The sequence below is a fragment of the Sander vitreus genome, chromosome 21, assembly GCF_031162955.1.
Source record: "Sander vitreus isolate 19-12246 chromosome 21, sanVit1, whole genome shotgun sequence".
NCBI lineage: Eukaryota > Metazoa > Chordata > Actinopteri > Perciformes > Percidae > Sander > Sander vitreus.
Window position 1 is genome coordinate 8,254,578 of NC_135875.1, and position 27,186 is coordinate 8,281,763.

The following is a 27,186-nucleotide window of genomic DNA, read 5'->3' on the forward strand; positions in this document are numbered from 1 at the left end:
TCTTTTCATACATTCCCTACCAAATTTACTCACCAGGTAAGTAATGCAAATATACATAACATGAATCTCTACTGGAATTGCTGGAAAAGCTGGTCCACATAAATAATGTTAAAAAATTAACTGGTCTCGCTGTGCATTATGGGCACGAGCTCCCCCCCACGTGTCAGTGTGGAGCAGAGTCAACATGGTAAGATACCGACACCGACAGAAAGCAGCCCGAGTTAGTTAGACACTACTCCTACATCTCTACGCACCACATTTCTGGACTGTTCAGACACGGATGAGGTAGCTACAACGGTACCGTCAAGTGTGCAGGTGAGCGCTAAATCAAGTCTGGATGTTGTTTTATGAAACAAAATAGGCGCTTCGTGACTTTACTGTGTGTAATTTTGACTTGCATGTTAGCACGCCAAGCTAGCTTGCTAATGCTAGCTAGGCTAAAGTTGCCTGGCTAGGCTACTTATCACCGGCTACCTGCATGTTAGCTAGCTAGTTTCGTTGCTTAGCTATACATTTGTGTAACGTTACAGGAGATTTAAATGTTGCGCTTGTTGCTTTTTGTCCCGCGTTCTTTTACATGTGTAACGTTATATTGTTCATGTCAGAATTAAAATTTAACCCGCAGTGTAGTGCAGGCCTGTGATAAGTGGCTGAAGGGGTTGTTGCTAACTTGCTAGTCAAGCTAACTTAGCCTGTAATATGACTTTTAAAAAAAAAGTCATACGAATAACGTTACTTGCCTGTAATACGTATTATAACAATCGGCTTTTTACGTGTTAGCTATATGTAACGATTGTTTCAGTGTGTGCACGAAGAGCAGTCAATCAATGTTGATTGCATTGCCTTGCATCATGTGAGATCTACCTGGTTGTCAGTGATCGCATCACTTGACAGACTGCATGATCATGGTGTGGCTGTGGGCTAACTTTTGGGGTGTTCAATAGTATACGTTAACTCTGGTGTCGGTTAATTGAAAACAGACCCTCTACTACAGATCTCATGAAGGCTAGCAACCCTGAAACACAATTGTAATGAATCTTGTCATCTGTTGTCTTTATTACCACCTGTCAACAGTGATGTGTAGCTTAGAATACATTAATGTAACTGCTTCTTTGTTTCCAGGTTGGATCTCTGAGATCTGCTGCTACTGTTTCATCTCCTCTCCTCGCTCAGTTCACATCAATATGGCCAGCGGGGATGATGATGACCCCATTATAGAGGAGGTATGTCTGTTGGCCGAAGTTAAAAAAAAAAAAAAGATAAGGTTGGAGATATTTTAACCCACAATTAATTTATCGTGATCATTTTCTAAAGTTTTAGTAGCTTATTACTCTGTACCAAAGACCTTTAATGAGCCACACCTTTTCACTGGGAAGCATGTGGCTTCATCATTACAAAAATGTAGTTTATTTGGAACATTACCTTCTCACTAGCTCACTAATTAAACCAAGTAATCCACGGTGAGAAATAGTCACCAACAAATGTACTCCTGTTTGAGTAACATATGTTAAAGACTACAGCACTCGGGAATTAGACGGTATCTAGAGAGATGGACTAAAGCACTGTGGGGGGGATTTGTTTAAAGTTACACAAATACAGAATAACATCAACCTTATACCTTAAATTTGTTTTTGTGTGTCAGTTCTGGCAGAGATAATTTCTGTTAGGCTGCTGTATTGTTATAACTGTGTACATGCACAGTCCTTAAATATATAATCAATTTAAGATTGTTATTGATCCAAAGCTCATCGATATCCATGTGATAAGTGTTAATTCTTAATATACAGGACATTTTGACACTGTTTAATATGTTGGCTGTGGATTATAGATAGTGTTGCACTAATCTGAATTATTCCTCAACTCTTAATCTCAATAAGATCAAGATCTCTTTTGCGGCATTACATTACATATCATTTAGCGGACGCTTTTATCCAAAGCGACTTACATTTGCTATATATCTGAGGTTGCACGCCTCTGGAGCAACTAGGGGTTAAGTGTCTTGCTCAGGGACACATTGGTTAATGTATCACAGTGGGAATAGAGCAATAAGACACAAAACAAAACACAAACAGTCACACAAGCGCACATATAAATGGCATCAGAAACAATTACACACATTGTAGAAAAGGCCTGTAAATGAGAAGATCTACCAGGTCCTCACACAAGTTTGTATAGTCAGAGAAAACCTTTAAACAATGTTTCTCTTTCTTTTAGATTGATGTGTATCTTGCCAAAAGCCTTGCAGATAAGCTGTATCTTTTCCAGGTAACATTTTTCTTTGTTTTACTTAACGCTAATGAGTACAACTCCCTTTTTTCTATATGTTATCGCAACTCTTTTTTTCCTCAGTGTGATTGATGTGTAAGGTTCAAAGCGTCAACTTACTAATCACCTTTTTATTGTTTTTTTTCTGACACAGTACCCTGTCAGGCCATCCACTATGACCTACGATGATGTCAACCACTTATCAGCGAAGATCAAACCCAAGCAGCAAAGGGTAAAAAAGGCTTTTATTTTATCATCCATCAGTGTAGAAAATGTTTGTAATGTTTTTTTTTGTACCACTCCATAATACAGGTGGAGTTGGAAATGGCAATCGACGCAATGAGTCCAAACTACTGTCGCAGCAAAGGAGAGCAGATAGCTCTGAATGTGGACGGCACGACGTACGACGAAACCAACACCTATTCAGCGTATGTCTCCTGTTAAACCTCATCTGCACTCAACACTAGTCACCTGTCTGTATGTTACTGTCCATTGGTCAGTGTGAGCTAGTTATGACTCACCACCAGTGTTTAAAAACAAAAGCTCTCGAGAGTGGTATCAATCTTCTCATTTAACTCTGGGCAAGAAATCAAATAAGTGTATTTCCAAAGAATGTTGAACAATTTCCTCCAGGCTTGTCTTTGGGAATGAAGTTAATTAGTTTAGTCAGTTACGTCTCTGGCCTGAACATTCTTCTCTTCATTTCTCCTGTAGGAAAATGATGGATAAACAGACCTTCTGCTCCATCCAGGCCACCACCAACACCTCCAGATATGCTGCTGCTGTGTTTCGAAAAGGTCTGATCTGATCCTGTAGTCCACTTTAGCACCGTGCTTGTGTTTTATGTTTTGTCTAACCCCGTTGCTGCTGCTTGTAAATACACAAAGGTCACTCATATTTATCAGTGTTTTTTTTTTCTTCTTCTTATCTGTGTTAAGTTATGTCGCACATCTTTACTGTTTACGTTGAAGATCACCAAATGTGTCGGTATGATTTACTTCATGACACACTAACCGGCAATTTCCACTGGATGTGGAACGTCTGCGGACCGCCTCCGCTGCGGAACGGCTGCGTGCTCCGCCGTCCGTCAACACCCACCAGGTCCGGTTTTGTTGCGGCACGGCTGCGGCCGTGACTGACAGCTGTAGTCACGAGGACCCACAATATCTCGCGAATTCACGTAGAATAGAACCACAAAACCAACAACAGTTTGTTTCCATCCAGAGGAGTAGAGGGGAAACAACTCTGTGCTGTGTTTTCAAGGTGTAGTGCAGGGAAATATGATCCGCTGTGAGCACGGTGGATTTTACTTTGAAAATGAACCGGATTTTTATTTTGTTTCTGTGCTCGACTTCCTGTCCCGCACTATCTGCCGTGTGCTGAATTGCCGCGGAGCTCTCCGGCGTCCGGTAAAAATAGAAGCTCTGTATCTGCTCCGGAGGGCTGGAAACCTAATGACTCCGTCGACGTTCTGCAGACGTTCTGCAGACGTTCCGCATCCAGTGGAAATTGCTGGTAAGGGCGTTTTCACACCTGTAGTTTGTTTGCTTTGGTCCGAATGAGTTGGTGAGTTTGTAAACTTGGAGCGATTTGCCCTTGGTTTGGTTTCACACCTGGAAAAATCCAAGCGTACCAAAATGCGCCATTACAAATCAGGCAAGTCGAATGTGTCTGGGGGCGGGAGCAAGAAAGTAAATACAGGAAGAAGGTCCTGTGTTCTGGACTATTGCATATTTCTTGCATCTCCGTGGTCAAACCAGCTCCTTTCATTAAAATGATCAGACATTGTTTCGCGAGAGACGTTACTATGTCTGCTCTGGTCACCGAGACTTCGCTCTGCCAGCGGCGGCTGGTTTGACCACGGAGATGCGAGTGACGGACGGCAAGCTTGACCGCAGTCTATTTCTGTGATAGAAACACTGCAAGCTGCTACAGTTTGCTGCTCTGCTGCATCGCAGATTGCTAAACACACCTGACCACAGGAGACATTAGCTCAGACTTGCGGAGTATGTATAGTTGGAGCGGTTCGAGTACGGATCACGTTCTCACCACAAACGAACCGCTCCAGAGTTTGATTGAAAGCGTACCGAGACCACCTCTTCAAGTAGGTCTCGGTACGCTTGTTTGGTCCGCTTTTGGTGCGCACCCGAGTGCGAATGCCGCATTCTCACCCGCCCTGACGAACCGCACCAGCGGGACAAACAAACTCTAGTGCGATTCAGCAGAACTAAACGAGGCAGGCGTGAAAACGCCCTAACATGAGTCTGCAATCCACCACCAAAAGTAGCATGTTGGTTTGATTGTTTTATGTCAACAGGTGAGCTTCATGTCACACCTCTGACGGGAATCCTCCAGATGAGACCGAGCTTCTCGTACCTGGACAAGGCTGACACCAAAACCAGAGAGAGGGAGGCCGCCAATGAAGGTGTGTTTGTTCTTCAAAATTAAATAAATAAGAGATTAGTGTGGATTTTTTTTTTTAAATAACAGAAGATCATCAAATTTGTATTTTTATATTATTTATTTACTGGTTTAATGAGCTCTTGCCGTTCACAAACACAATATCTAAGATAAATTAATTAATATGTGACAGAATTTGGTATAAAACAATGACTAGTAACATTAGAATCTAAAAAATGTTTAGCCTTTTTAAAGCTGCATTGATTAGTTGATTAATGGATTAGCTGATTGAAAATGAATCTGCAACATTTTTGATTTAGATATTTTAAGCAAAAATGCCACAATTGTCTGCTTCTAGCTCAGACGTGATGATTTGCAGCTTTCCTTTTGTTATATGTAATTGTAAACAGAAAAACCTGATGTTCAGATAACACAAGGCGATCCCCTCAAATGATGATATGAGAAAATTATTGGCAGATCAGTTGATAATGTAAATAACCGTTAGTTGCAACCCTGAGTCTCTTTTTGAGACAATCAAAAATCAAATGGGCTGTAATCATTGTTCTAACTGGTACAATCAGGTATGACGACTGTTAAATAACCAGGGTCTTTCGTCTGCAGGTGGAGATTCCTCCCAGGATGAGGCTGAGGAGGACGCCAAGGCCATTACGGTGAAGACTTGTGCACACACAAACTCATGATCACACTGACTTTATGTGTCAATGTGAACCCATCATTTCTAAAACAATTTCTGCATCTGTTTCCACTCCAGGTGAGGTTTGCTCGTCCCGAGTCAGAGCAGGCTCGGCAGAGGAGGATCCAGTCGTACGAGTTCCTCCAGAAGAAGCAGGCGGAGGAACCCTGGGTTCACCTACACTACCACGGCGTCAAGGTAGGGGGAGCACTCATCATTAGGGTAGAGCTGTAATTGGGCCTTAAAAGTTTGGCCCGACAAGGCCCGAGCCCGACAGAATTCGGCCCGAGCCCGACAAGTACGTTTTGATTGACAGCTTTTTAAAAGCCCAAACCCGTTTACAGCCCGACATTATTCAAATGTGCGCATGCACACAGCTCTTTTGCCTTTTGTCAAGAATGAGTCATTTATAACATTTTTTAACATCATTTATTCATGACTAACGGAGGCTATAGGCCACTTGGAAGTTGGAACAAAGAAATAAAATAAGTCTTCCAGAGGCCAGCCTCCGTTTCACCTCCTCAGCATCCATTTCCCGCTAATCGAAACGCATCACCTGACCGCTCATTTACCGCGCAAGCTTGAGCCCGGCCTGAGCCCGTGTAAAATGATAGAAATAAGACAAAGATCTTCAGGTACCTTATCGTTCGTCCGGGGGCAAACGTGATGGAGCTTGTACTTTAGTGACATCACCAGTAGTGTGCTGTGCTGTATTGTAGCGGTCTCTCACTGCGTTGTCGTCAGTAGATCTTGTCACCATCATTTTTTTTTTTGTTGTGTTATTTAAATTCAGGATGGGCGTTCAGAGCATGAAAGGCAGTACATGTTCTGCCAGTCAGTGGACGCCTCGGAGAACTCTGAACTGGTCAAAACTCCTAAGTGAGTATCAACAAATGGCATTTTAACACGTCTCATGACTTTGACTGAGATTCTAGATTATGTCTTGGTTGGAGTCTGAGATAATCGTTTGGTTTTGATTACGCAAAACCAGAGTTGTCTTCCCTGGTTGTCTGTAGTCATTCACTTTAAATGAACATGCTGACTTAAGATTGCTTTGTAGATTTATGTTGCATTGTAGATTTATGTTGCATCTATGTGAGTATTTGTTTGGTGTTATTGCAAATATTACTTATGTGGATTTGCATTAATGTCTGATAGTCTGTGGTGAGAACTGATTCCCTGCTATGCCACTCTCTTAAGATGTGTTTGGCTTATATTGCTTTATATCTTCTACCAGGACTCCAGGCTATTGGTTTCATTCTTCTAGTTCTCTTGTCCTCCTTATGTCATTTCCTCTTTACATGCTCTTATTTTTGCAGAGAGTACCTGGCTATGCTGATGCCCCCTCTTGCAGAGGAAAAAGTGTGAGTATTACTAACACAAGTTCTGAGATTTAAACCAGATATCAGACAATATCAGAGATGCTTCATTGACGTTTTCCCTCTCTCTGACTGTTTTTCTGTACGTCAGTGTGAAGCCAGTTGGTCCCAGTAATGTGCTCTCCATGGCTCAACTCCGCACTCTGCCACTGGGAGAGCAAGTCAAGACCCTGATGAAGAATGGTAGGCCAACTCGTTAAGACAAAGTTAATCACACACCTGTCAGATAGTAGGGCTGCAACATCTGGTTTTCTAGAAATTTATATTTTGTGGCATACATGAATGGCAGATCAGTCAGTCCATTTCCCATGCAGTTTTTCTTTGTACCAGATGGGGGCGACAAAGCATCTGTATCGATGCCAGACGTGTAGAACGGTTTACAACATTATCCTCCTCAGTATTAATGCATCAAAACAGAAGTGCAGGTTTCTGTTAGCTTCTTGGCTTGTGGTAATTGTCGCGTGTTTTACATTTTATTTTTATATTTTATATATTTCCCATATCTCTTTTAGTCAAGGTGATGCCGTTTGCTAATTTGATGGGCCTGCTCGCCTCTGGCACAGACTCAACCGCAACGCTGCGATGCATCCAACAGGTGGCGCTGCTGGTTCAGGGCAACTGGGTTGTCAAGAGGTAAGAGAAAATGCCAACGTGTTTAAAATAAAGATTTTGATTATAATATTTTTCACATTAAACTCACAGACCTGGCAGCTAAGTGATGTGTCTGTATGTTTTCTTTTCTGCAGTGATGTTTTGTATCCTAAAAACACCTGCAGTCCTCACAGTGGTGTCCCTGCTGAAGTGCTCTGTCGTGGCCGGGACTTCGTGGTGAGCTGCTGTTGCTGTTTTTTTTTTTTTTAATGAATTACCCAAATTAAACCAATAACAATACAGTGCCTGATAATGTGTTTTGTGTGTGGTCGACATGGTTTCAAGTCACAGTGACTCAGTTGTTTCTGTTGTAGATGTGGAGGTTCACTCTGGAGCGCTCTGTGATGAGAAAGGAGATTGCATCCATCATCAAAGTAAGGATCACAAGACCATACTCCCATAATGACTGACAATGACTTTGTTGTTCCTGCTTGGTAATGACAGCTGAAGATGGCCCAGCCGATTGCACAACCGTTTTGTGCAATAATATTGAAAATGCTTGAAAATTGCAAGCTAGCAGGGAAAAACTCTAATTGTTTGAGGCACTCAGCCTCAAAATATGCCCCCCCCCCCCCCCCCACAGAGGCTGCTTCATGGTAAATTAGGCTACATCCACACTACTACGTTTTTGTTTAAAAACTCATATCTTTTGCTACATTTATGCCTCACGTCCATACCATTCCGGTGTTTTCAAACCCCTAAAATGGAAACATTTGGAAACACTGTTGCCCCCGTTTAGGTTTGAATATTCTGGGGTTGGGTTGTATGGACGGGCAGAAACGGAGCACCTTTTGGAATTGACAACACAGACACCCACTTCAGTCATACCTTACAGTAAAGCGTGATTCATGGTTCTGCAGAGGCTCCACGCAGAGCTTTCGCTGTAGCCTACATAAGTGGCCTGATGTTTTTACCTGTGCGTTGGTGTGTACGTCGATCTCTTTAAACCTACATTGTGTAAAACAAAACCTTTGTTCTTTCACAAACGTGGTCACTCATGTGTAATTACTTCCACCAACTAATCAAAGTATTCTCGTAAGCGTAGAATCTGCCATTCAGAATCATTCAGAATAGTAAGAGAAACAGCGTCTCCCCTGGCGTACATTTATCGCAGAAACATAAATCGATGTTAATAGTTCCACCTCGTCGTCGGTCCAAGCAAATACATTTCTCTTTGTGCAACACAAACAAAACTCGTTCACCTGGAGATGCTCCGTGCCACCACAGTCTTCCATGGTTGTTAAAATACTGAGACGCTTGATTGGAGCACGAGTGTCTTTCAACGCTGGCTCTTTTCAATGCTTCTTTTCACCTTGAGGCTACAGTTGATTCAGGTAAACGGAACTAACAATTTCTTCCTCCGGTCTTCTGTCAGCTTCCTCCAGAGGATGTGAAGGAGTTCCTGGAGCATGTGGCAGTTCCTCGAGTCAACCGGGGCTGGGAGTTCCTGTTGCCTACTGATGGAGACTTCATTAAGAAACACCCAGACGTTGCCCACAGGCAACATATGCTGTGGCTTGGCATCCAGAGCAAGTAGGTTTTACAAACACACACACACACACACACACACACACAGAAGCAGGAATTATGTTTTTTAGCTGAAGAATCTGCACCATCTCACCAGGTCGTTCTTGTCAATCATAGAAGTGTTATTAAATGTTCTTAGTTGGTTGTAGATTGATTGTACCAATCTCTTGTCTTTCCTTTAAGGTTGGAAAAGGTCTTTAACTTCTCGAAAGAAGACTTCATGCCAAAGAATTCCCCTCAGCCTGGTGTGTAGTTGTGTTTTACGGCCACCTTTAATTACAAATTAAACATTCAGCAGAAATGATCTTGCATGAGCTGATGTCTGGGTGTTGTTTTCCAGAGCCTGTCCATGTCAGCGGGGAGCAGCGTCTTAAGATGGCTCAGGAGCGTGCTCAAGGAAACCAGTCGTCCCTACAGAAGGACCTGAACGCTAGACGGGCAGGAAGCAGCGTCCACGTCAAACAGGAACCCCTCAGTGACCAGGAAGACGAACCAATGGACACCTCCTCCTCCTCCATACCCAACGGTTCTGTCAATGGTTACCCCAGTGCCACCTCACCTGCCTTAGATCACACTAACGGTAACGGAGGGAGTCCCGCCAACACAGCGTCCCAGGAGCTGCAGGACTTTGTGATAAAGACTTTCAGGAAGCATTTTGTACTGACGCTGAATGAGTTCAAGAGGCTGTTTAACCTCCACCTGGCCTCCATGCCAGTGGGACGGAGCGTCTTCCCCTCCATCTCAGACCACATGCTACAGGATGCCATACTGCTCTGCCAGTGCAAACAGATAATGGTGCCTGTGAGTATTCACACAGGATTTCTACTGTCAAAACTGAGGATTAACAAGGAGTTGGATGTAAAACCCCAATTAATTTTCACTGGATGCTCCTATTATTCTTACTTCTCTAAATCTTTGTCTTTGTTGTGTCATTTGGGTGCATAGTAGTGTCACTGGCTGTGTACAGACTTACAATAGTCTTGCAAAACACAAGTGGCTGTTGCACTCATGTGGGCATGTTGCAAAAGGTATCGGTAAGGATATATGAACCAAACAATTAAGTTTGAAGGCGTCAAAACATCGCACAGTGGTTACTGCTGCTTTTAGGCAGGAATTTACAACTCTGAATGGCAGCAACGTTTTTTTTCATTTTGACACTTTCTCATTAAACTGCAGTTAGCGCTATGGATTAGATATTTGAGGGCAAAAAGTTATCCGCAAACAATTTCTGTAAAATGTAAGTAATTTTTTTACATGAAAATACATCAAATGCGAATATTTTGTTTCTCTTACCGTTATATGATAGTAAACAGGAACATTTTGAGTTGTTGGTCAGATGAAACAAGACAGCATGAAAACATCATCATGGGCTTAGGGAAATTTGGTAGGCATGAATAAAACAATTAATAGGAACATCATTTGTGTATTGATTATTGAAAAATAAGTTGCAGCCCTAGCACAATGCTGCACAGTAAACTCTACAATGTCTTTCTATCACAATTAGAGTTGAAATGAGAAGTTGATTAATCAATATGTTGATTGACAGAAAAACATTTCTTTTAAAGCAAAAATGACATAAACTTGATGGCTTTACAATGTGATGATTTAATGCTTTTCCCCCTCCATGTATAAAAGCAAGTTGAATATCTTTAGGTTTTTCAAGTGTTGGGTGCACAAAACGAGCCGTTAAAAGACGCCACTTTGGGCTCTGAGAAATTATAATAAGCATTTTTACTATTTTCTGACATTTCATAGACCTAAGGCGAATCAATAATGAGCACGAATAAGAAATAAGAGCTGTTTTTTTGACCCAGTGCTGCTACCATTTGTGATGCAAGATAATTTGATCATTCTTTTTATGCCTGGTTTAGCTGTGAGTTTTCAAACATTAGTAGTTATTAGCATCTTAATTAGATTTCTTCTAAAATCGGCTCCGATCAAAGGCCTGCACCTCAGGAACACGCAGAACTGCGGGGTCCTCTGTTTCACCTGTGCATCAGGTTTAGAAATGTTGAGATTACTCCCCCCTTTTGTCTTGGGTTAAGATGCTACTCTGGTTCCTGTCTAGTTAGAACTGCCTGTGGCAGCTGAATAAAGGGGTTTCTCATCTTGAATGCAGCTATCCATTTTCTCACACAGAATAACGACATTAACGGTCGTTTTGCCTGTGAGCGCTTTGTTGCTTGTAAAGCAATATGTGCACTGAAGTGATGCAAACCTGCTTCTCAGGTTCCCATTAAGTTCCAGCGGCCACCTGATACCTCAGTGTGTTTGAAGTGTATTGATCTGTCCTCTGAGTTTGGACTAAGGCTTGATTATAGATGGGTGTAACTGTCCTCACTGTTTTTGTAGCTGTGTTTTACTTGGTGTGGTGTTTGCTCGTAGGGCAGGGCCACATCCTCTTGTTTCATTAAGCAGCCAGGCCTCCTGCCAGGACCAGCCCTGTCCTGGCTTAGCTTTTATCCAATCTGTATCCTTGACGTTAGAGGAATTTAACGGTCGTAAAGGAGAATATGGCCGGACGCCATCTTTGTTATGCAACACATATTAGCCTCAAAGCAAAGCTCATTACTGCTCAGCAAGGGGCTAAGCCAGTTTGTTGTTTTGATCAGATCTGGAATCGGGCGAGTTGCCTTCTACATCCCTGTGAAAATGATTGTTTCAATGTCTGACAGTTCATAGATCAGTTTTGAGTCAGTAAATTGTGTCTGGATTGTAATCCTCCTCAGTGTTGGTCCTTCTGGTCATAGAAGTGCTCGGCTCACCCTGCTGAGAAGCCGCTACAGCGCGGAGAACGGCCGGAGAAATGTGTGCAGTCGCCGGTAACAAAACAACGTGTTGGAGAGAGCCCAAGAGCCTAGACGTTCATATAACAACGTGTTTGTGTACCAACCCGTTCTCATTCCCAAGACGTCAAATACTGATGCTTGGTCAGTGGCTCTCGGATACGACACAAAAGGCACCTTTTGGCGTCTTTATGGGACACACCCAACATAGCAGCAGCTTGACCGCGACGCTGTAAGATTACGTAGTATAAAGAGTAGTATTAAAGACCAAAAAAATCCATGTGTAAGGAGGCTGGTCGGGGTGGTGGATGGGTCAAACAACACAGGACTTTAACCCAGGAGACCGGGGTTCATAGCTGAGTTGGTGAACCGCAATCAATGAGCTGCCGTCTGGGATGTAGCAACTCCCTGCCCCCGCTGCTGTACTGTGCATACGGGGGGGGCACACACACACACACTCGGAGATTCCTCGGATTTATAGATAGATAAAAACACTTGCGCCAATCCAAACGCAATCTTCTAGTTTCTGGCTGCTGCTGAGAACCTTTACTGATGTGTGTTTTGCTCCATTGTGCATGTTGAGAGAGGAAGGAGCATGGCTTAGCTTTAGCAGGTTTAGGGATTTGAACTTGTAACCTCCTGGTTAAATGCTTTTCTCACATGGCTGTTTCCCTCTAACTTTTAGTTTCCTGCTCAGACCACAGCAGCCCCTGATGAACAGAAGGTGTTTGGTTTGTGGGAGACTGGAGAGGAATTCGACAAGGTAAACACTTTTTGAAACCGTTTCACAGCATCCTTCTCGTCACTCGTCTCTGCGTGTCGACTTTTGCAGCTGAAACGAGCCACAAACCACAAGTCAAAGCCTTCAGTGAACACTGAATTTCACATGAATTTTAGAAACCACATGCAGTATATTTCAGCGTGTGCCATGATCTACTAGTTGCATTAAGTAGGACACGGTTCTATTTGTCAGCCACCATGTGTTTTTCTTCTCCTTCATTGGGAAATGGTAGGAAATGACGGTTGACGCTTCGTGGTAATAAGTGCATTTTAGCTGCAAATGTCTGCACTGGATTTCCTTTGTTAAAGATGACTTCAGACAGAACATGGTACTGTTTGGTCTTCCCTTTGTGTTGCTTGTTTCCTCTAAGGATTAGTACCGCATGTACTGTAGACTGTAGATTCCTTCATGCACAACTTGTATTTTTTCGGATGTTTCGTACGCAAATGTTTTAACAGCGGCGATGTTGTGTATTGTTTAGGGTCCTTGCCACCACAAGACAAAATGGCATTGCAAATTGAACATGTAGCTCGAATTGAATCACCTTCTTTTGACTGAAAGTACTGCCAAACAACACTTTTTCTGCTCACGAGTTCCATTTTCATTTTCTCACAGCCTACTGCATTGAACGGTCCACCTACGTAAACACCTTCCCGTAATCAACGGTGGCATCTTTACATCGACCAGTGTAGCGTGCGTAGTGCAAGCGTAGGGTTCGGTTCGGTGGAAAAAGATTCTAAGGCTCGGCAGAAACCGAACCCCGTCAAAAAGCCCAATATTCGACCAAAGCCGAATCCTGGATTCGCTGCATCCCTAGTTAGCTTAGCATAAAGACTGGAGACAGGGGGAACTGCTATCCTGGCCCTTGAAACGAAATCCACCCACCACCACCTTTTTAAAGCTCACTAGTTTACAACTTGTTTGTTTAATCTGTACAAACACGAGGAGTGAAAAACAATCAAATCAAAAGGTTATGGACTGTGGGTAGCACCAGGCTATCTCTAACCCTAACCCTGCTGGCTGAGATGTATCCATCTTCTTACCGAACTCTTGGGCAGGAAAGCAAATAAGCGTATTTCCCAAACTGTCTTACTATTCCTTTTTAAATGAATAGTTTTTCCTCCTGCAGCAACGTCGGCTGCTATATGACCTGTTCACCAAGAACTACAAGGTCAGGAGGAATGCGATACAAGCCAGACTGGCCCAGGAGTTTGGAGACGCCCCTAAGGCGGACGTCGACCGGCTGCTCCATGTGAGATGAGACTGAACATGCACCTTTTTTGTTTTTAAAGCTTTATTTTTTATTCTTTATCACTGATCTAACCTGTCATCTGTTGGTTCCAGGAGTGCTGCATTAGCCACGCAGGGATGTGGTACCTCAAGGGAACAATACCGTCCTGACCTTGAGAGCCTGCTCCCCTGCGGTCACCGTCAGCCAATCAAACCCTCTCCCGGGTGTCCAGTGGGAGGGCAGCCATGAGAGATGAGAGCCAATCACAGCTCGCCAAGCTCTAAGAGTGGGCGATTGGAGGACAATAGATGTCAGCCGTCGGCTCAGAACAAGAAGCTTTTCTCGTTTTCAACCGAAGCATTTCTGACATTGACAGGAGCACTCTGATGCAGCGCGGAGGATAGAAACTCCTCACATACCCACACTAAGAGCTGGAGTGTCTGAGGAGGACTATATGAATATAAAAGAATGAAGAAACGGCAAAACATATACGGTTTATCAAAAGATTTTGCCATATTTTGGACCTCGTTTGATTATTTTTGAATTCAACTTTTACCAGATCAGGATGGTGTTTACTATTGAAAGCAAACGTGGCTCAAAGTGCTTTAGTTTTGACTCCTGATTTGTACATTTTGCCAGGGAAAACAATTAACGGTATCCTACCATCAACAAAGCAAACATAGGGTAGAAAACCTGATGTTTTTCATCCATTAATTTAACACACTTTCTCTTTACCTGGCTTAAAATATCAACTGAGTCGAGTATTTATTCCACCTTCAATAAACAAATGAAAGGGGCGAGCTTTAAGGTCAGATGATGCAGTTGCTTAATTAAAACGAGTTGAGACACTTGAAGAAACGTTGCCAAATTCATGAGTCAGCAAACCTGAAACAAAGGGGAAGGAAAAAAAAAAAAAAGATGAAAAAAGTCCCGATGTCATTTTGCTCATGTTATACAACTGAAATCAAATTTTGGCAATCATGGACCTGGAAACTGCTACGTCTAATGTGGCTTTTCCCACATTTGGAATGTGTACTAAAATACAAAGTTTGAGGAAAAAGTGGATTAAATGGCTGATGATGAGGTTTTGGTTGAACGTACAGTTTCAAATAGTTTTCCTTTCATGAGAGAGAGATTTTGATGATAGCCAATAAAGATGCAATTTCAAATAAGATTTTTTTTTTTTTGTCATATTTTGATCAAAAATCTGTTTTGGATTTTTATCCATTTGTACGAACAAAGTGGAATGGATGTGTTGACGGACCGGATCGTCGGTCTGGTACAAACACTGGACTACCATTTGGGGGGGTGATGGGGTGATGGGGGAGTTGTTGCTATGGATATGCTGGTGTATCGCCATGTGCTGCTATCTTGAGCCTCCATCTAAAAAGTGCCTCACAAGACAAACTCCATCCCATTCATACACAGAATAACAGGAACAATAATGCTTTGATCCTCATTGAAATACTTCTAAACCTTCAGGAGTGGAAATGTAGTAGTACATCGTCAAATAATGACAGCTGTATTTCTTTTTCATCGGCTTGTTACATTGCTCAATAAACATTGTCACCCGTCTGATTTTTCTTTTTATTATTATAGTCGCCAGATGGGGATGGGAACCTCCAAATGTCAGATCCTGGATTAGTAAGGTGATTCATTTATTTTTAAAAACCGAATAAAGTGTAAAATTCATGATGTTTGGTGAAAACTGTTCCTTATGCTTAAAAAAAAATTCTTATGTTTGGTTCAAACCAAAACGTGTTGAAGTTAAATGTACCTCTCCGTACAAAAATACACATGAGGGTGTGGTAGAAACCTGTAACGGCTTATAAAAAAACCACAACCAAAGTACATACGCAAATGTAGACGTACAAAATCAAAAATACATTGTTAGTGTGCAAAAAATTCATAAAGATGTAATAATGAAATACATGTAGAGAAACAGAAATAATTGCCATGTTTACAGTAAAAACTGTTCACAAAGAGTTGGATTTCTGCTTATTTTGAAAAGGCTGGTAACATATTTACATAACCCCTTTTAATTGTTTATATGCTATAATTTTGTTTAGTTTTTATGCTGCCACGCCGCTCAGGGATGTGACGTCTCTAATTGGAACGGTTAATGATTCTTTTTTGTTGCCGTAGTTTTATATTCAGGCTGACGTGTTGAGTTTGTTTAAAGTGCAGTACTGTGTCTGGATGGCTGACATCAAAGCAGTTTTATTACATCACATTAAAAACTATCATATAATTCTAGAAGTGGTTTATGATGTCTGAGTGGCATCGTCTCTGTATGGTGTTTAATCAAATTTTTACAACAGACTGACTCGGCAAAAAAAAGACACAAGGCTGCTGTCTCGGCTTGCATCATGTTTTATGGCTCAGACATAAACCACGAGGTCCAATCATGAAACAGGTAAAAACACACCGTACATGCTGCAGATTATTCAGGACACTTGTTTATTACTACACAACGACAGTCATGTAAAGTGTCAAAAGAGTATTGATAATGTGCGATTTCTAAAGTGCATCTCAATGTGATTTTATAGACAAACTGTGTGCGGTGTCTTAAGCTTAACAAGGACACAAAACGTCAGGCAGCAAAAAGCAACACAAGTGCTGCTGAGAAAAAGCTTCTAATCAAACATGACATGATATATCAGGAGGCCGCTACATTGTCAAGTACATTTGGTAAACCTCAATTTTTTCCCTTTAATATAACATTCACTCACAGTCATCTAACCTAATCGTACAATAATCAAGTATTATTTTTGAGACATAAATGTTACAATTACAAAAACAAAATCCTACATATATTGGAGCACCTTGAATCCCAAACTTGTAATGCTATAAACTCCTTCACCAATATAATAACTTGCATTGGTCGCTCTTATAGGCGCAGGCAAAACTATCACCATGAAAGGTACTTGTGAAAGTATATATATTATTTTTTATTTTTTTTTTTTAACATAGTTGCAAAATTAAATAACAAGACAGCTTCAGTGGCCGTCATGTTGAATGTAAACAAAAAGCTGCTTGCTGTCGCTGCGCTATCGTCATCGTGTAAAGCCCGCCTCAACAGTTGTGATTGGTGCCTCGATTTGGAAAAATTGGAAATGGGCTTGAATGGGCTCTTGGCCAGACTGATTTGCAGAGCAAATCTCAAATTTGCCAGAAGTTCGTCAGGGTTTTCCCAGGCTGATTTGTTAACTAATTGTATTCCAATTTTTTAAATGTTCAACTGACCTGCTGTGCACGGACTAAAACACTTTCTAGGTTACACCAGCAATGAAATGAAATGTATTATTTGGAAGTTTACTAATTGGACGGTCTCCATTTTCTCGCTGCACGCACCAAATTACATCTTTACGTCTTTTCCAGGAACCTTTCTGTAAATGGACATCCTTTTAGTGAACTATAGGAAACTATGGGACCCGTAGAATAAATTGTTACTGATGCAGCTTATGAAAAGGAGACCCAGAAATGGTTTCCTCGGGAGCTTGTTTGTGCAAAGTGAGGTAGAGTGAGTGCACAGTAGAGACGGCAGCGTTAGGCACTGGTGTTTCTGTGCAAAAATGAGCCACATCTGAGACGTGAGCTGGTGCTTCTTGTTCCTGCATTGCTCTCATCTCTTAACCCCTTTGCATGGCGATCACCATTTCTGGGCAAAAACAACATACATGTAAAGTATAGAGTTAGTTTGCTTCATGTGCTGCTGTAAGAGTCTTTCCAAACACTCGCTCTTTAACTGGAAGACAATAATTCATCTTGCAGCGGTTTCTTTTTTTGAGAAGCTACTAATGCAAAATAGGCAGCACTTCACCAGCTGAGAGTCGCCCCCGGTTTTCAATCAGGTCCTCTTTGGTTTTCTGAATGCGGGAGAAGATTTCCCTAAAAAGTTCCTTATACTCTGGCTGGTGAAAGTCATCCTCAAAGTCCTCCATGTCTGTCAGAGCAGGACAAGTGGTGGCCATGAAGGCAGTCTGGACCGACTTGTGGGTGGGCCCATCCTGCTGCTCCTCCTCCTCTTGCGGCCCCAGGTGGCAGCGCCGCAGCAGCTCGTCGTACTTCACCTGCAAGGCACTGTACTGAGCGTCGACCTCGTTGAGCAGCGAGATGCCGCGATACTTCACCACCTCGGCTCGGCGTACACAAGAGCACTCGTGGCCGTAGATCCTGTCGCGAGAGTCTTGCACCTGCGTCGCCTTCATCAGCCGCTCGCTGTCCGAGCGCCTCCGGACCCAGGGGCTTTTCGCTGCAGCTGCAGCCCCCTCGTTCTCCTCCTCGGGGCTGAGGAACAGCGAGTTGGGCAGCAGGCTGTGGAGGACGTCCGGTCTGATGGATCTCGTGGAGGAATCGGATTTCCAGAGCTGACGAAGCTCCTCGGCCTCACGCTCCAGCTCAGCCGCTCTGGCCTGAAGCAGAGTGAGAGTGAGAGAGAGAGAGAGAGATGATGTCAGAGAGGACCAACACAAACTGAGCACATCACTGTCACGTTGTTTCAGAAAGACCAAGCGTGAGTCTGTGATGCTTTGTGACAGTGATGTAGGAGCATCCTTGTGCTGCCACTGTTGCTTTACTTCATTTTTGAGGAATATAAGTTGACAAAACAAAGAGCAACGCAGCAGCTATTTTCTCTCCCGTTACGATGTTGAATCACCCTTTATTCTGACAGTGTTAATATATATTTTAGTCATTGACTCTATTCATTTTGTGTTCCGGAACTTTAGAACCGAAATTCAAGAACTCCAGACAGACAAAAATCACACGTTGCGCTACTTCCGGTTTTGTTAATGTGTTCTGTACACACACACGCACATGCACACACTTATCTGTCAGGCATACCTGGCAGCCCTCCATCCCTGCCAGCTGCTGCTCCAGCGCTGCATTTTCACGGGCGAGCATCTCGGCCTCTCGCTCCGACTCCTCCCTCCGAGCGCGCTCACTGGCGAACTGAGTCTGGAGGCTGCGGAGCGATTGTCGTAGTGAAGCCTGCTCCTCCTCGTGCCACGACATGTCGGAAGACTCAAGGCCGTCTGAGGGTTCGTCGTGGTCGTACCTGCACAGAGACACAGACATGTCGTCGTTGATTTCTGATTTCCAGAAATACATTTCTTGCTGAGAGTTAGATGAGAAGAACCCCTCGCTATGTCTGTATAGTGAACATGAAGCCAGAGCCAGCAAACGACTAGCTTAGCTTAGCATAAAGACTGGAAACAGCTAGCCTGGCTCTGTCCAATGGTAACCAAACCACCTACCAGCTCTAAAGCTCCCAAATCAACACGTTATATCTCGTTTTATCATCTCTTTAAAGCTACATTGTGTAACAATTTCTCCCATCTAGCGGTGAAATTGTATATGACAACCAACTGAATATTACTTTCTAGCCCCTCCCATTCCGAGCGCGTTTTAACTCCTACGGTGGCCGTATTATTCCAAGAAGTACGACTTCGTCCGTGAGTGTTCCTTCCAGTGTAATAATGGTTTTACGTTTTCGTTATTTTGGTACCATTTCATTGCTAACATCAGCTATCAGGTTTCCAAACGAATGCAAGCTCATGTTAGTAAAGTAGCGTGATCCTCCATCTTCAACAGGCTTTCAAATCTGCCGCGAGTAATCTCCCCCTTGCATTCGTCACGGTGTCACTGAGTGTAAAAGCGCGAAAGGCGGAGGTATGTCCCTCTTTGGCTAAAGTATTTTAAAGATGGAGGCGCAACATGGCTGCCGCCATTCGAGCGACTCGCTCGTATGTATTCTGAATGATTCTGAATGGCAGATTCTACACTTACGAGAATACTTTGATTAGTTGGTGGAAGTAATTACACATGAATGAGCACATATTTGAGATTAAGATTAAGATTTTTTTTGCTAAGAATCAACTCAAAACATTACACAATGGAGCTTTAATTAAAAACGAAAGCATAAAAGTTGTGGTTTTAAGGGGGTGCTGGACTATTTCTTGGCAGGGTGCAGTGACATCCTGCCGAGTAAGTGTATTTCCCAAATTGTGGAACTATTCCTTAACATAACAGTGACTACAACACAGATGCATGCAACAAAACTAAATGATAGTTGTTTTATACAATTCCAGATTATTCCAAAAAGCTTTTCAGGACATGAGGTGCTTCTCATGTTGCTGAAATTGCCTCCTCGACTTCTCCACTCTCCTTCCTCACGTCTTAGTCCCTCCCACCGAGGAGAGACGGAAGAGACGCGAGGAAATCATCGGAGGAGAGAGAAAACAAGCAAATGTGTTTTAGAGGGGTGAGACGTCCTTTCCTCTGAAGCGTCACATGAATTCGTCAGCTGTTTGGGTGGAGTTAGCAACTCCTTCAGCTGCACGGCTTCCGGGAAGGCTGCTCTCATGTATCCTCGCCCATAGCTCCTAGATGATCCCTCCTCGATGCTCGCTTCTCAAATAATAAGAGCTTCGAGACCAAGGGGGTAAGCCTCTCTTCAGAACTCAAACCTCCTATGGCGCCATTTTGATGCTACCAAACGCTCATCCGCCGTAAGCATCCCATTGACTGCCATTCATTTTGACGTCACTTTGACAGCGAATAACTTTACATCTGAAGCGTTTAAAGACTTTATTTGTCCATTGTTTATTTCTAAAGAAACGATGACAATGTATAAAAGGCTCCATTACCTTGTACCTCACGTTATGGCTCCGTAGCAGACGTTTTTGTAAAAATAGGCTAATGATTGTGTCATAACCACGCACGCTTACTGTCGCATAGTAGAGGAATTACCGTATAGTACAGGAGAAGCTCGCAGGCAGTTTGGGCTTACATTAGCTGTTTAAGTTTAATTACTAATGTTAACTAGCAGTTTAGTTAGCAATAATTAGCCTGTGCCTATGTTATCTCCTTACATATACCTACGCTCTCCGTCTCTGCAAGATTGGGAATGATTGAGATTTCTCTTGGCACAGCTACCAGAAGACTTCCAACTTTCAGACAGGTTGCTCACGTCACATCTACGTCTTCAAGCTCAGTTGGAGGCTGCGCAGTAACGCTCAGCCATCACCGGAAAAGTGCTTCTAATAGACTTCACTGGTGGACCTTGAGTGGATATTGCTTTGTCACTTGTTTCTATATAACCTTTATCAAACCACGCTGGCTGATAATTTGTCTGACTGAGTATTTTATATTTGGCCTGTGTGCTTGACGTGTACCAAAGCTCATGAGCCAGGGTCAGATAAGACCAAGAAAAGCACACCAAGCGAGAAATCAAGAAGTTATCAGTAGGACCGAGTAGATTAGAAATCAGCTGAAGAATCAAATCAGAGATATGGAGACACGTCCGCACCCTCAAGCTCAGAATTTGACCTCTTTCCTTCCAACCTCATTCACCACAGTTATCATGTCTATCATGTTAGACATATGAGATGTCTAACATGATGAGATTAAACTCAGGCAGGTAATGAGCCCGTCACACCACCACGGGACAAGAGGAAGTGACCGCAGCATGAAACATAGGGAGTAAGACTTGCCAGCAAGGATTAGCCCACAGGGCTAAAGCCAAGAGGACTTAGTGGAGGATTTGCTGCTTCCCTTCTTGAAGCTTACAAAGAGCTTATGGATCAGTGACAAGGCATTTAAGATTTTTAGTTTTTACCAGGTTAAGGAATAAGTTAATAACAAAAATGACTCCTTTCTGCTCTCATCCCATCAAAATGCATCAACAAGAGACACTTGAGCTGAATAATTCCCTGCCACGGTCACCAGGATATGTTAAACAAATGTGTCAGTCCATTGATTAGCAGATATTTGGATGTAGCTTCATATTCAGGGTGCAGACACGAGAGGGGGTATCGATCTTTTCATTTGACTCTTGGCAAGAAAGAGAAAATTGCTTGCTTTCTCAACTTACACTTATAGAAAAGTAGAAAAGTAGCAAATCCTCACATTGAAGGAGCTGAAAGCAGAGAATGCTTGTCATCTTTGTTTGATAAATAACCTAAAAATATGAATGAATTATCAAATTTATTGTCGCTTAATTGTCTGCCTAGCAATTGATCAATCAAACCAACTGTCTCAGAATTATTATTTTTTCCAAGTAAGTAATTATCTATAAAACCTAAAACAAAAAAAAGTGCCCATCATTAGTTCAATGAGCCCAAGGTGATGTCTTCAAATTGCCCGTTTGGTCTGACTAATCCCAAACCCCAAAATATTAAATATTAATTTTAATATTAATTAAGGAAAGCAGCCGTCTGTCCACTAACTGATGACCTGACTGAGCACATATGATACAGGTGCAGTATTTGAGTATCCTCACCTGAGTGTGTTTTGCAGCTCTTTCAGGCAGGACACACTCTGAGTGCTGCGAGGTGGCCACTTCTCTCGGTGTGGAGGCTTCCGAGGCGGAGAAGGACTGAGCTTCAGCTCTTCCACCTGATGTTGCAGCTCCTCCACCTGCGTCTGCAGCAGCTCCACCATCTCCGTCAGCCTGAACGGTGAAAACAGAGCTCTGTTATGAGCGACACTTAGGTCCGAGACTTTCTATAAAAACGGGGGAAATCTGTCCATAATCCACATCTCCAATCGTACCCCTGGATCTTCTGCTGCGCCGCCCTGTTGTCCAGAACAAGTTTTTGGTTGCTGTGCTCCAGCTCTCGGGCCGACACGTCCAGCTGCTCGTACACTTTAGCGTGCTGGTCGTTGACCTGCCTGAGGAGGTCTACCTGCTTCGTCAGGTACTGGAGGAGAGAGGACAGAGGGACACATGACTGACAGGACAGTTTGTTGTACATCATCTGCTGAGAATGATGTCTAGAATAACGAGTAGGGGTTGACCGATACTTGTTTTTCAAGGCCAATACCCATTATTAGTAGTTAATGAAGTCGATAACAGATATTTGGAAACGACATGCATTTACAGTGAAAATGAAAATCTTTAAAAAGGTCCAGTGTGTAGGAATTTCTCCCATCTAGCGTTGCGATCATATATCGCAATCAACTCTCTTGCGCCATGCAGTTCAAAGTACGTATTACAGCTACGGTAACCTTCACGCTTCAAAAAGCCAGTCGCTTGCTCTTTTCAATATACTTTTTCTTTTTCCTGGCGAAGAAGAAGATTGGATTTTGAATACGTGTGGTCCTCCATGTTTCCTTCTCCAAACTTGCCGGGGCCGGGAAGCTACGATACCCATTAGCAGCATTAGCAGCACCTGTGAGTTGATCATGTGACAGCAAAAACGCGAAAGGCGGAATGGATGGTGGTGGTAAATATTCATGAAAAAGGACAAGTTTGTGAACGCGCAACACAGATTTTGATAATAAACAACTAAACACATTACACACTGGACCTTAAAGTCAAAATTAAGATGTTGGAATGTTGCAAACTCCAACACAAAAAAACTTTGTTTAAATGCTTTATGCAATTATTTAGCAAATTAGAAACTTTCAACATAATACACAGTAAAAGATAGCCAGATAGCGTTGTGGGTGGGACATTAAATCAGACTCAGTGGTGAGTGAAAAGCGAAGCAGAGGGACAGACACAGAGTTGTAGTGGAGCCAAAGTAGTGCACTTTTTAATTTATTAACTTTATCGGTAATCAGGCAAATTAAACGCAGATACAGATAAAAAACGGGCCGATAATCGGCTAGGGCTGATTATCGGTCTATCCCTAATAACGACACATCCAGTCTGTTATTGCTATTAGTTAAATTGACATTATATATCACACCATAATAAAATACAAAACAAAATTCATTACATAGCATATATCACACAGAAAGAAACAGGGACATTAAAACACAGCAGAAAAGAAGAGAAATAAATATAAACTCACCAGAGAATACATGAATAATATAATAATAATCTCACCCCGTATGTATGTAGGCATGCACGTGCTACATGTTTGTGAGTAGGACCTATAATGAATGTCAACCTGTGCTACGAGACATGCAATATGTAGACAATTCAAACAAATCGATAAAAAGTAGGTCAAACTACCAGCAGAATCAATAGTTTCTAATTATTAAAATGGTGCTCATATGAGAATCAGGATAACGGGGAAAAACTACTGGCCCAATTTTCATTAAACTTGGTAAAAGGGTGTAGTGTGGGCTGAGGAAAAAAACATTTCATTTGGAGCGGATCCGAATAACAGGGCGGATACGCAAATTATTTTACACTTTAGTTTACATTGTGACATTTGTGCTGCATTCATGTGGTGTCAGAATAACCAGAAAAAATGTGTTCCCGGCTGGAAAAATTCACACTGCGTCAACATTGTGATGAAGTGCATGCCTTTGACCGAGGTCTGCGCTCTTCAAGTGCCCTTCTAGTTAATTAGATGTTTTAGCTGCATCATAAGAGCCAATAAATATGCATTTGTTTTGTTCTCAGTAACACCTGAATGTCTCTAAAAGCTCTATCAATGGCTCTATCAAAGTAATAATTCCCTTAAGAACAAGTTATCTTATCAGCTGTTGCAGCGAGGACACTTTGAACCCTTTCTCGTCTAATCTGCCTGCTGAAACTCAACAGACAGAAAACAAACTTCACGGAGACAACAGACCGGCAACAGGCTCACTGGACATAAACAGTCAAAAGTCAATGAGTAACATGTATGTACAGTATGTTGTAAAGTCTGACAGGTTAGTTCTGTTTTAAAAGATTGGTGTTTCTGCTTTATTATTAGATGCCTTTTTATTCCAGTAAAAGGGTGACAGTAACACAGGGAGCTAATGAATTGTAACACAGTTCATGAGCTGGAATCAGACCTGTGACGTCACAAGGATCCAGTACAGGTCTTAAGAGATTAACTCTGAGTGTCAGCTGTGACGTGTAGGGAAGGATTTAGTGCCAGACGGACCTTACTCAATAAAATTAAAACTAGGACTAAAGTCCGGAAAATCTTCAAAAGCTAAACATTGTATTTCTGTAAACGTTTGTTTGAATTAAGACCTTAAACTAATCATTTTGGTCAAAGATCTACTGGAAATTCAGCATAAACCTTTCCTAAATCTGTAGACAAGAAGAGACAGAGAGAGGCCATTCATTTATACCCATGTATATTATCTGACAAATACATTTTTATTTCTGTCTTTACTACAAAGAGCACTGTGTTTACTGCAATGTTGTTGATTGATGATCAGTTCTAGCATCTTTTTAGGAGAATCATCTATAAATATAAGCTGTTAAGTTGTTAACCCCAAAAATGCAGAGGAGTTGGGTTAGTGTTGGAGTTGTGCCTGCAGGTTGTCCTAATAAGCTGCTGACAGCCCCCAAAAAAAACTCCACCAAGAAGGTAACAGCTTGTATGATGCCTGCATGTGAGGTGGACATGTCCTCCCCATCCCCAGTGGAAATTATGCCTTGTACAGCAGCATGTTGTATTTGTCTTTTTGTCTAATGTGAGGCCTTTGTAATGCAACATAACCCTGTGATGGCACAATTTAATACTGTATTTAGGAGGAAATCTGTGCTTCATGAAGGAAGCAGGTAAGTCACTGTCACTTTTCCCAGGCCGACCTTCTTATAAATTTACAGTATATCCTGGTCCTTGGATAAAAAGGTACAAAGTCAGCCAGGTAAGACAGGTGACTCTCTCATCTCTTTACCTCGATCTCCTGCAGTTGTTCCTGGTTGGTGGAGTACATCTGCTGCAGCCCTTGCTCCAGCTCCCTGTTTCGCTCCAGAAGAGTCTTCCCAAGCTCGGCTGCCAGCTGTAGGTCTGTAGGAGAGAGAGTGAGAAACCATCAGTATTTCAGCGCTCACAGTTTAGTCTCACTGATGGAGACATGAGGACTTTACTGTACAAGCAGCTTTGGGAGGTTTTGTTGTTGGTTGGCAGGAGTCCAGTAACCCACATTTATAAAAAGTCCCAGGGTTTATCCACCTTAACAAACTGAATACACAAGTATACTGATAAATCAGGACTGCTGGGGATTCACTCACTCACTCACTCACTCTCACACACACACACACACACACACACACACACACACAGCCATAAGTCATGGGTGATTTTAGACCCTTTTTAGGGGGGCTCAATTTCATCTCAGCCCCCCTAAAAATTATAATAATAAAAAATATCTTTTTTTTTTAAATCAATTTTGGTGCTTCAAGTGAGAATTTGCGAACTTGTCTGTTAGTGACAGAGGACAAACAATTACAGGTTCAAAAGGCTTGAAACAGGTTTAATATCCCGAGTGTCTGTCTCCGATGCTATGCACCTGTTACCTCGTCAAGGAAAGGGTTAACAGAAAGGTAGTGTTGGCCAATCGGAGGAGGTTGTGCCAGACTCCCGCCTTTGGCTGAGTCTCTATCTGATCTGTCAGAGGGAGAGCAGGAGATGGTTGTAATGTATAACGTTGGTAGTCCCCAGAGAAAGAGAAGAAGTTGGAACTTAAGCAACTAAAATTGCTTAATGTCACATTGACATTGTGTCAAATTGGTCGTTTCCTGGACTTATAAAGTGTCAGGTTTAGTTCCATCATACTGTTAATATAGTGTCAAAAAAACCTTAGCTGATGTTGTTCAGTAGCTAGCTCAGAGATTATCGGCTAATAAAATTACTGATTTAGCAGAGGGAGTTAACACTTTTGCAAGGCACTGTATCCGTGTCACATTCTCATCAGGGGCTGAGCCCCCCTGAAGGTCTGATCCTAGATTCGCCCCTGCCATAAGGTAAGTGCGAAAGAATAACAAAGGATCAATGAAGTCAAAAACCACTTCTTTATTTCAGACAACCTTTTTTTTTTGCCGCATATGTTGTGTCCTGCTGACTCCTGCCTTTTCCTCCAGCCTGTCAAGGTGCTTCCTGTACACTAAAACAGCTTGTAGAATAAATAAAAACACCCTAAATGAAAATATTCAATATGCATGTTCAGAAAATCACATTCTTAATTTTCCTTAAAAAAACATCATACAAATAACCTTCTGTGCACCTGCAGGACTTTGAGTTTGTAATGTGACACATATATTAATTATCCTATATTACAGCTGCTTTTCTTTATTGTTAATAATATAAAATGATGAATGTTGTTCATAGGGTTCGGAGACAAAGACTGAAAGAAAACTGTACCATGTTCAAGGTCTTGCTTGTCGTACCACGGTTCCTCCTCCTTGATCTCAAATTCTTGCTCCACAATCATGTCTGTCAGCATCTTCACGGTTAAAATCAGTCACACAGTTTAAGGATTAATCCGCTTTTTAAACATGTCAAAGAAAGACGATAATAAACGGCGAGGAAAGGTTCAGTCCGCGTCCAGCTGCTGTGTGCACGCCTGCTACAACCGGTGCCGGTGTGTGCGCATCTCCGGACAGACACCTGACGAATCTGCTGCGTTGAAGGCATGTTTCCGGTTTTGAATTTCTAAATAAAAGCAGCCTTTGGTTTGCGGCCAGCTTCTCTTAACAGGAGAAGAGGCGAGCGCCACCTGCTGGTAGTAGAAACAAAGTGTGTGTTTTTAGCTCTACATATTATTTATTAATTTAGATATACACTAAT

General features: G+C 42.3%; 2 protein-coding genes across 2 annotated transcripts; one reads left to right on the forward strand and one right to left on the reverse strand.

The window, feature by feature from the left end:
• Positions 1-149: 149 nt before the first annotated feature.
• Positions 150-15,289, forward strand: polr3e (polymerase (RNA) III (DNA directed) polypeptide E). Its single transcript, XM_078278989.1, has 21 exons — positions 150-315; positions 1,123-1,223; positions 2,215-2,265; positions 2,420-2,497; positions 2,578-2,693; positions 2,980-3,062; positions 4,583-4,690; positions 5,287-5,336; positions 5,438-5,557; positions 6,153-6,238; positions 6,679-6,723; positions 6,830-6,921; positions 7,251-7,371; positions 7,485-7,566; positions 7,704-7,763; positions 8,765-8,922; positions 9,100-9,161; positions 9,257-9,717; positions 12,388-12,465; positions 13,613-13,735; positions 13,828-15,289. Exons 2-21 carry the CDS (start codon positions 1,185-1,187, stop codon positions 13,882-13,884), a joined length of 2,070 nt encoding a protein of 689 aa, XP_078135115.1. The 5' UTR covers positions 150-315; positions 1,123-1,184; the 3' UTR covers positions 13,885-15,289.
• Positions 15,290-16,071: 782 nt separating this feature from the next.
• Positions 16,072-27,014, reverse strand: LOC144536076 (cerebellar degeneration-related protein 2-like). The gene is made up of 6 exons (XM_078279003.1): positions 26,761-27,014; positions 25,295-25,407; positions 22,271-22,419; positions 21,999-22,169; positions 18,560-18,773; positions 16,072-18,129 (listed from the first exon to the last, which is right to left on the reverse strand). The coding sequence occupies exons 1-6, from the start codon at positions 26,840-26,842 to the stop codon at positions 17,512-17,514; spliced, it is 1,347 nt and encodes a 448-aa protein (XP_078135129.1). The 5' UTR covers positions 26,843-27,014; the 3' UTR covers positions 16,072-17,511.
• Between the last annotated feature and the right edge of the window lie 172 nt (positions 27,015-27,186).

What these genes read in the sequence shown, in the direction of transcription:
- polr3e (XM_078278989.1), top strand. Translation starts at nt 1,185, where the DNA reads ATGGCCAGCGGGGATGATGATGACCCCATTATAGAGGAG. An exon ending in GTCGTGGCCGGGACTTCGTG is followed by an intron (nt 7,567 to 7,703) that starts GTGAGCTGCTGT and finishes TTTCTGTTGTAG; the next exon opens with ATGTGGAGGTTCACTCTGGA. An exon ending in CTGGAGAGGAATTCGACAAG is followed by an intron (nt 12,466 to 13,612) that starts GTAAACACTTTT and finishes TTCCTCCTGCAG; the next exon opens with CAACGTCGGCTGCTATATGA.
- LOC144536076 (XM_078279003.1), bottom strand. Translation starts at nt 26,842, where the DNA reads ATGCTGACAGACATGATTGTGGAGCAAGAATTTGAGATCAAGGAGGAG. An exon ending in GCGCAGCAGAAGATCCAGGG is followed by an intron (nt 22,170 to 22,270) that starts GTACGATTGGAG and finishes TTCACCGTTCAG; the next exon opens with GCTGACGGAGATGGTGGAGC. An exon ending in CAGGGATGGAGGGCTGCCAG is followed by an intron (nt 18,130 to 18,559) that starts GTATGCCTGACA and finishes ACTCTGCTTCAG; the next exon opens with GCCAGAGCGGCTGAGCTGGA.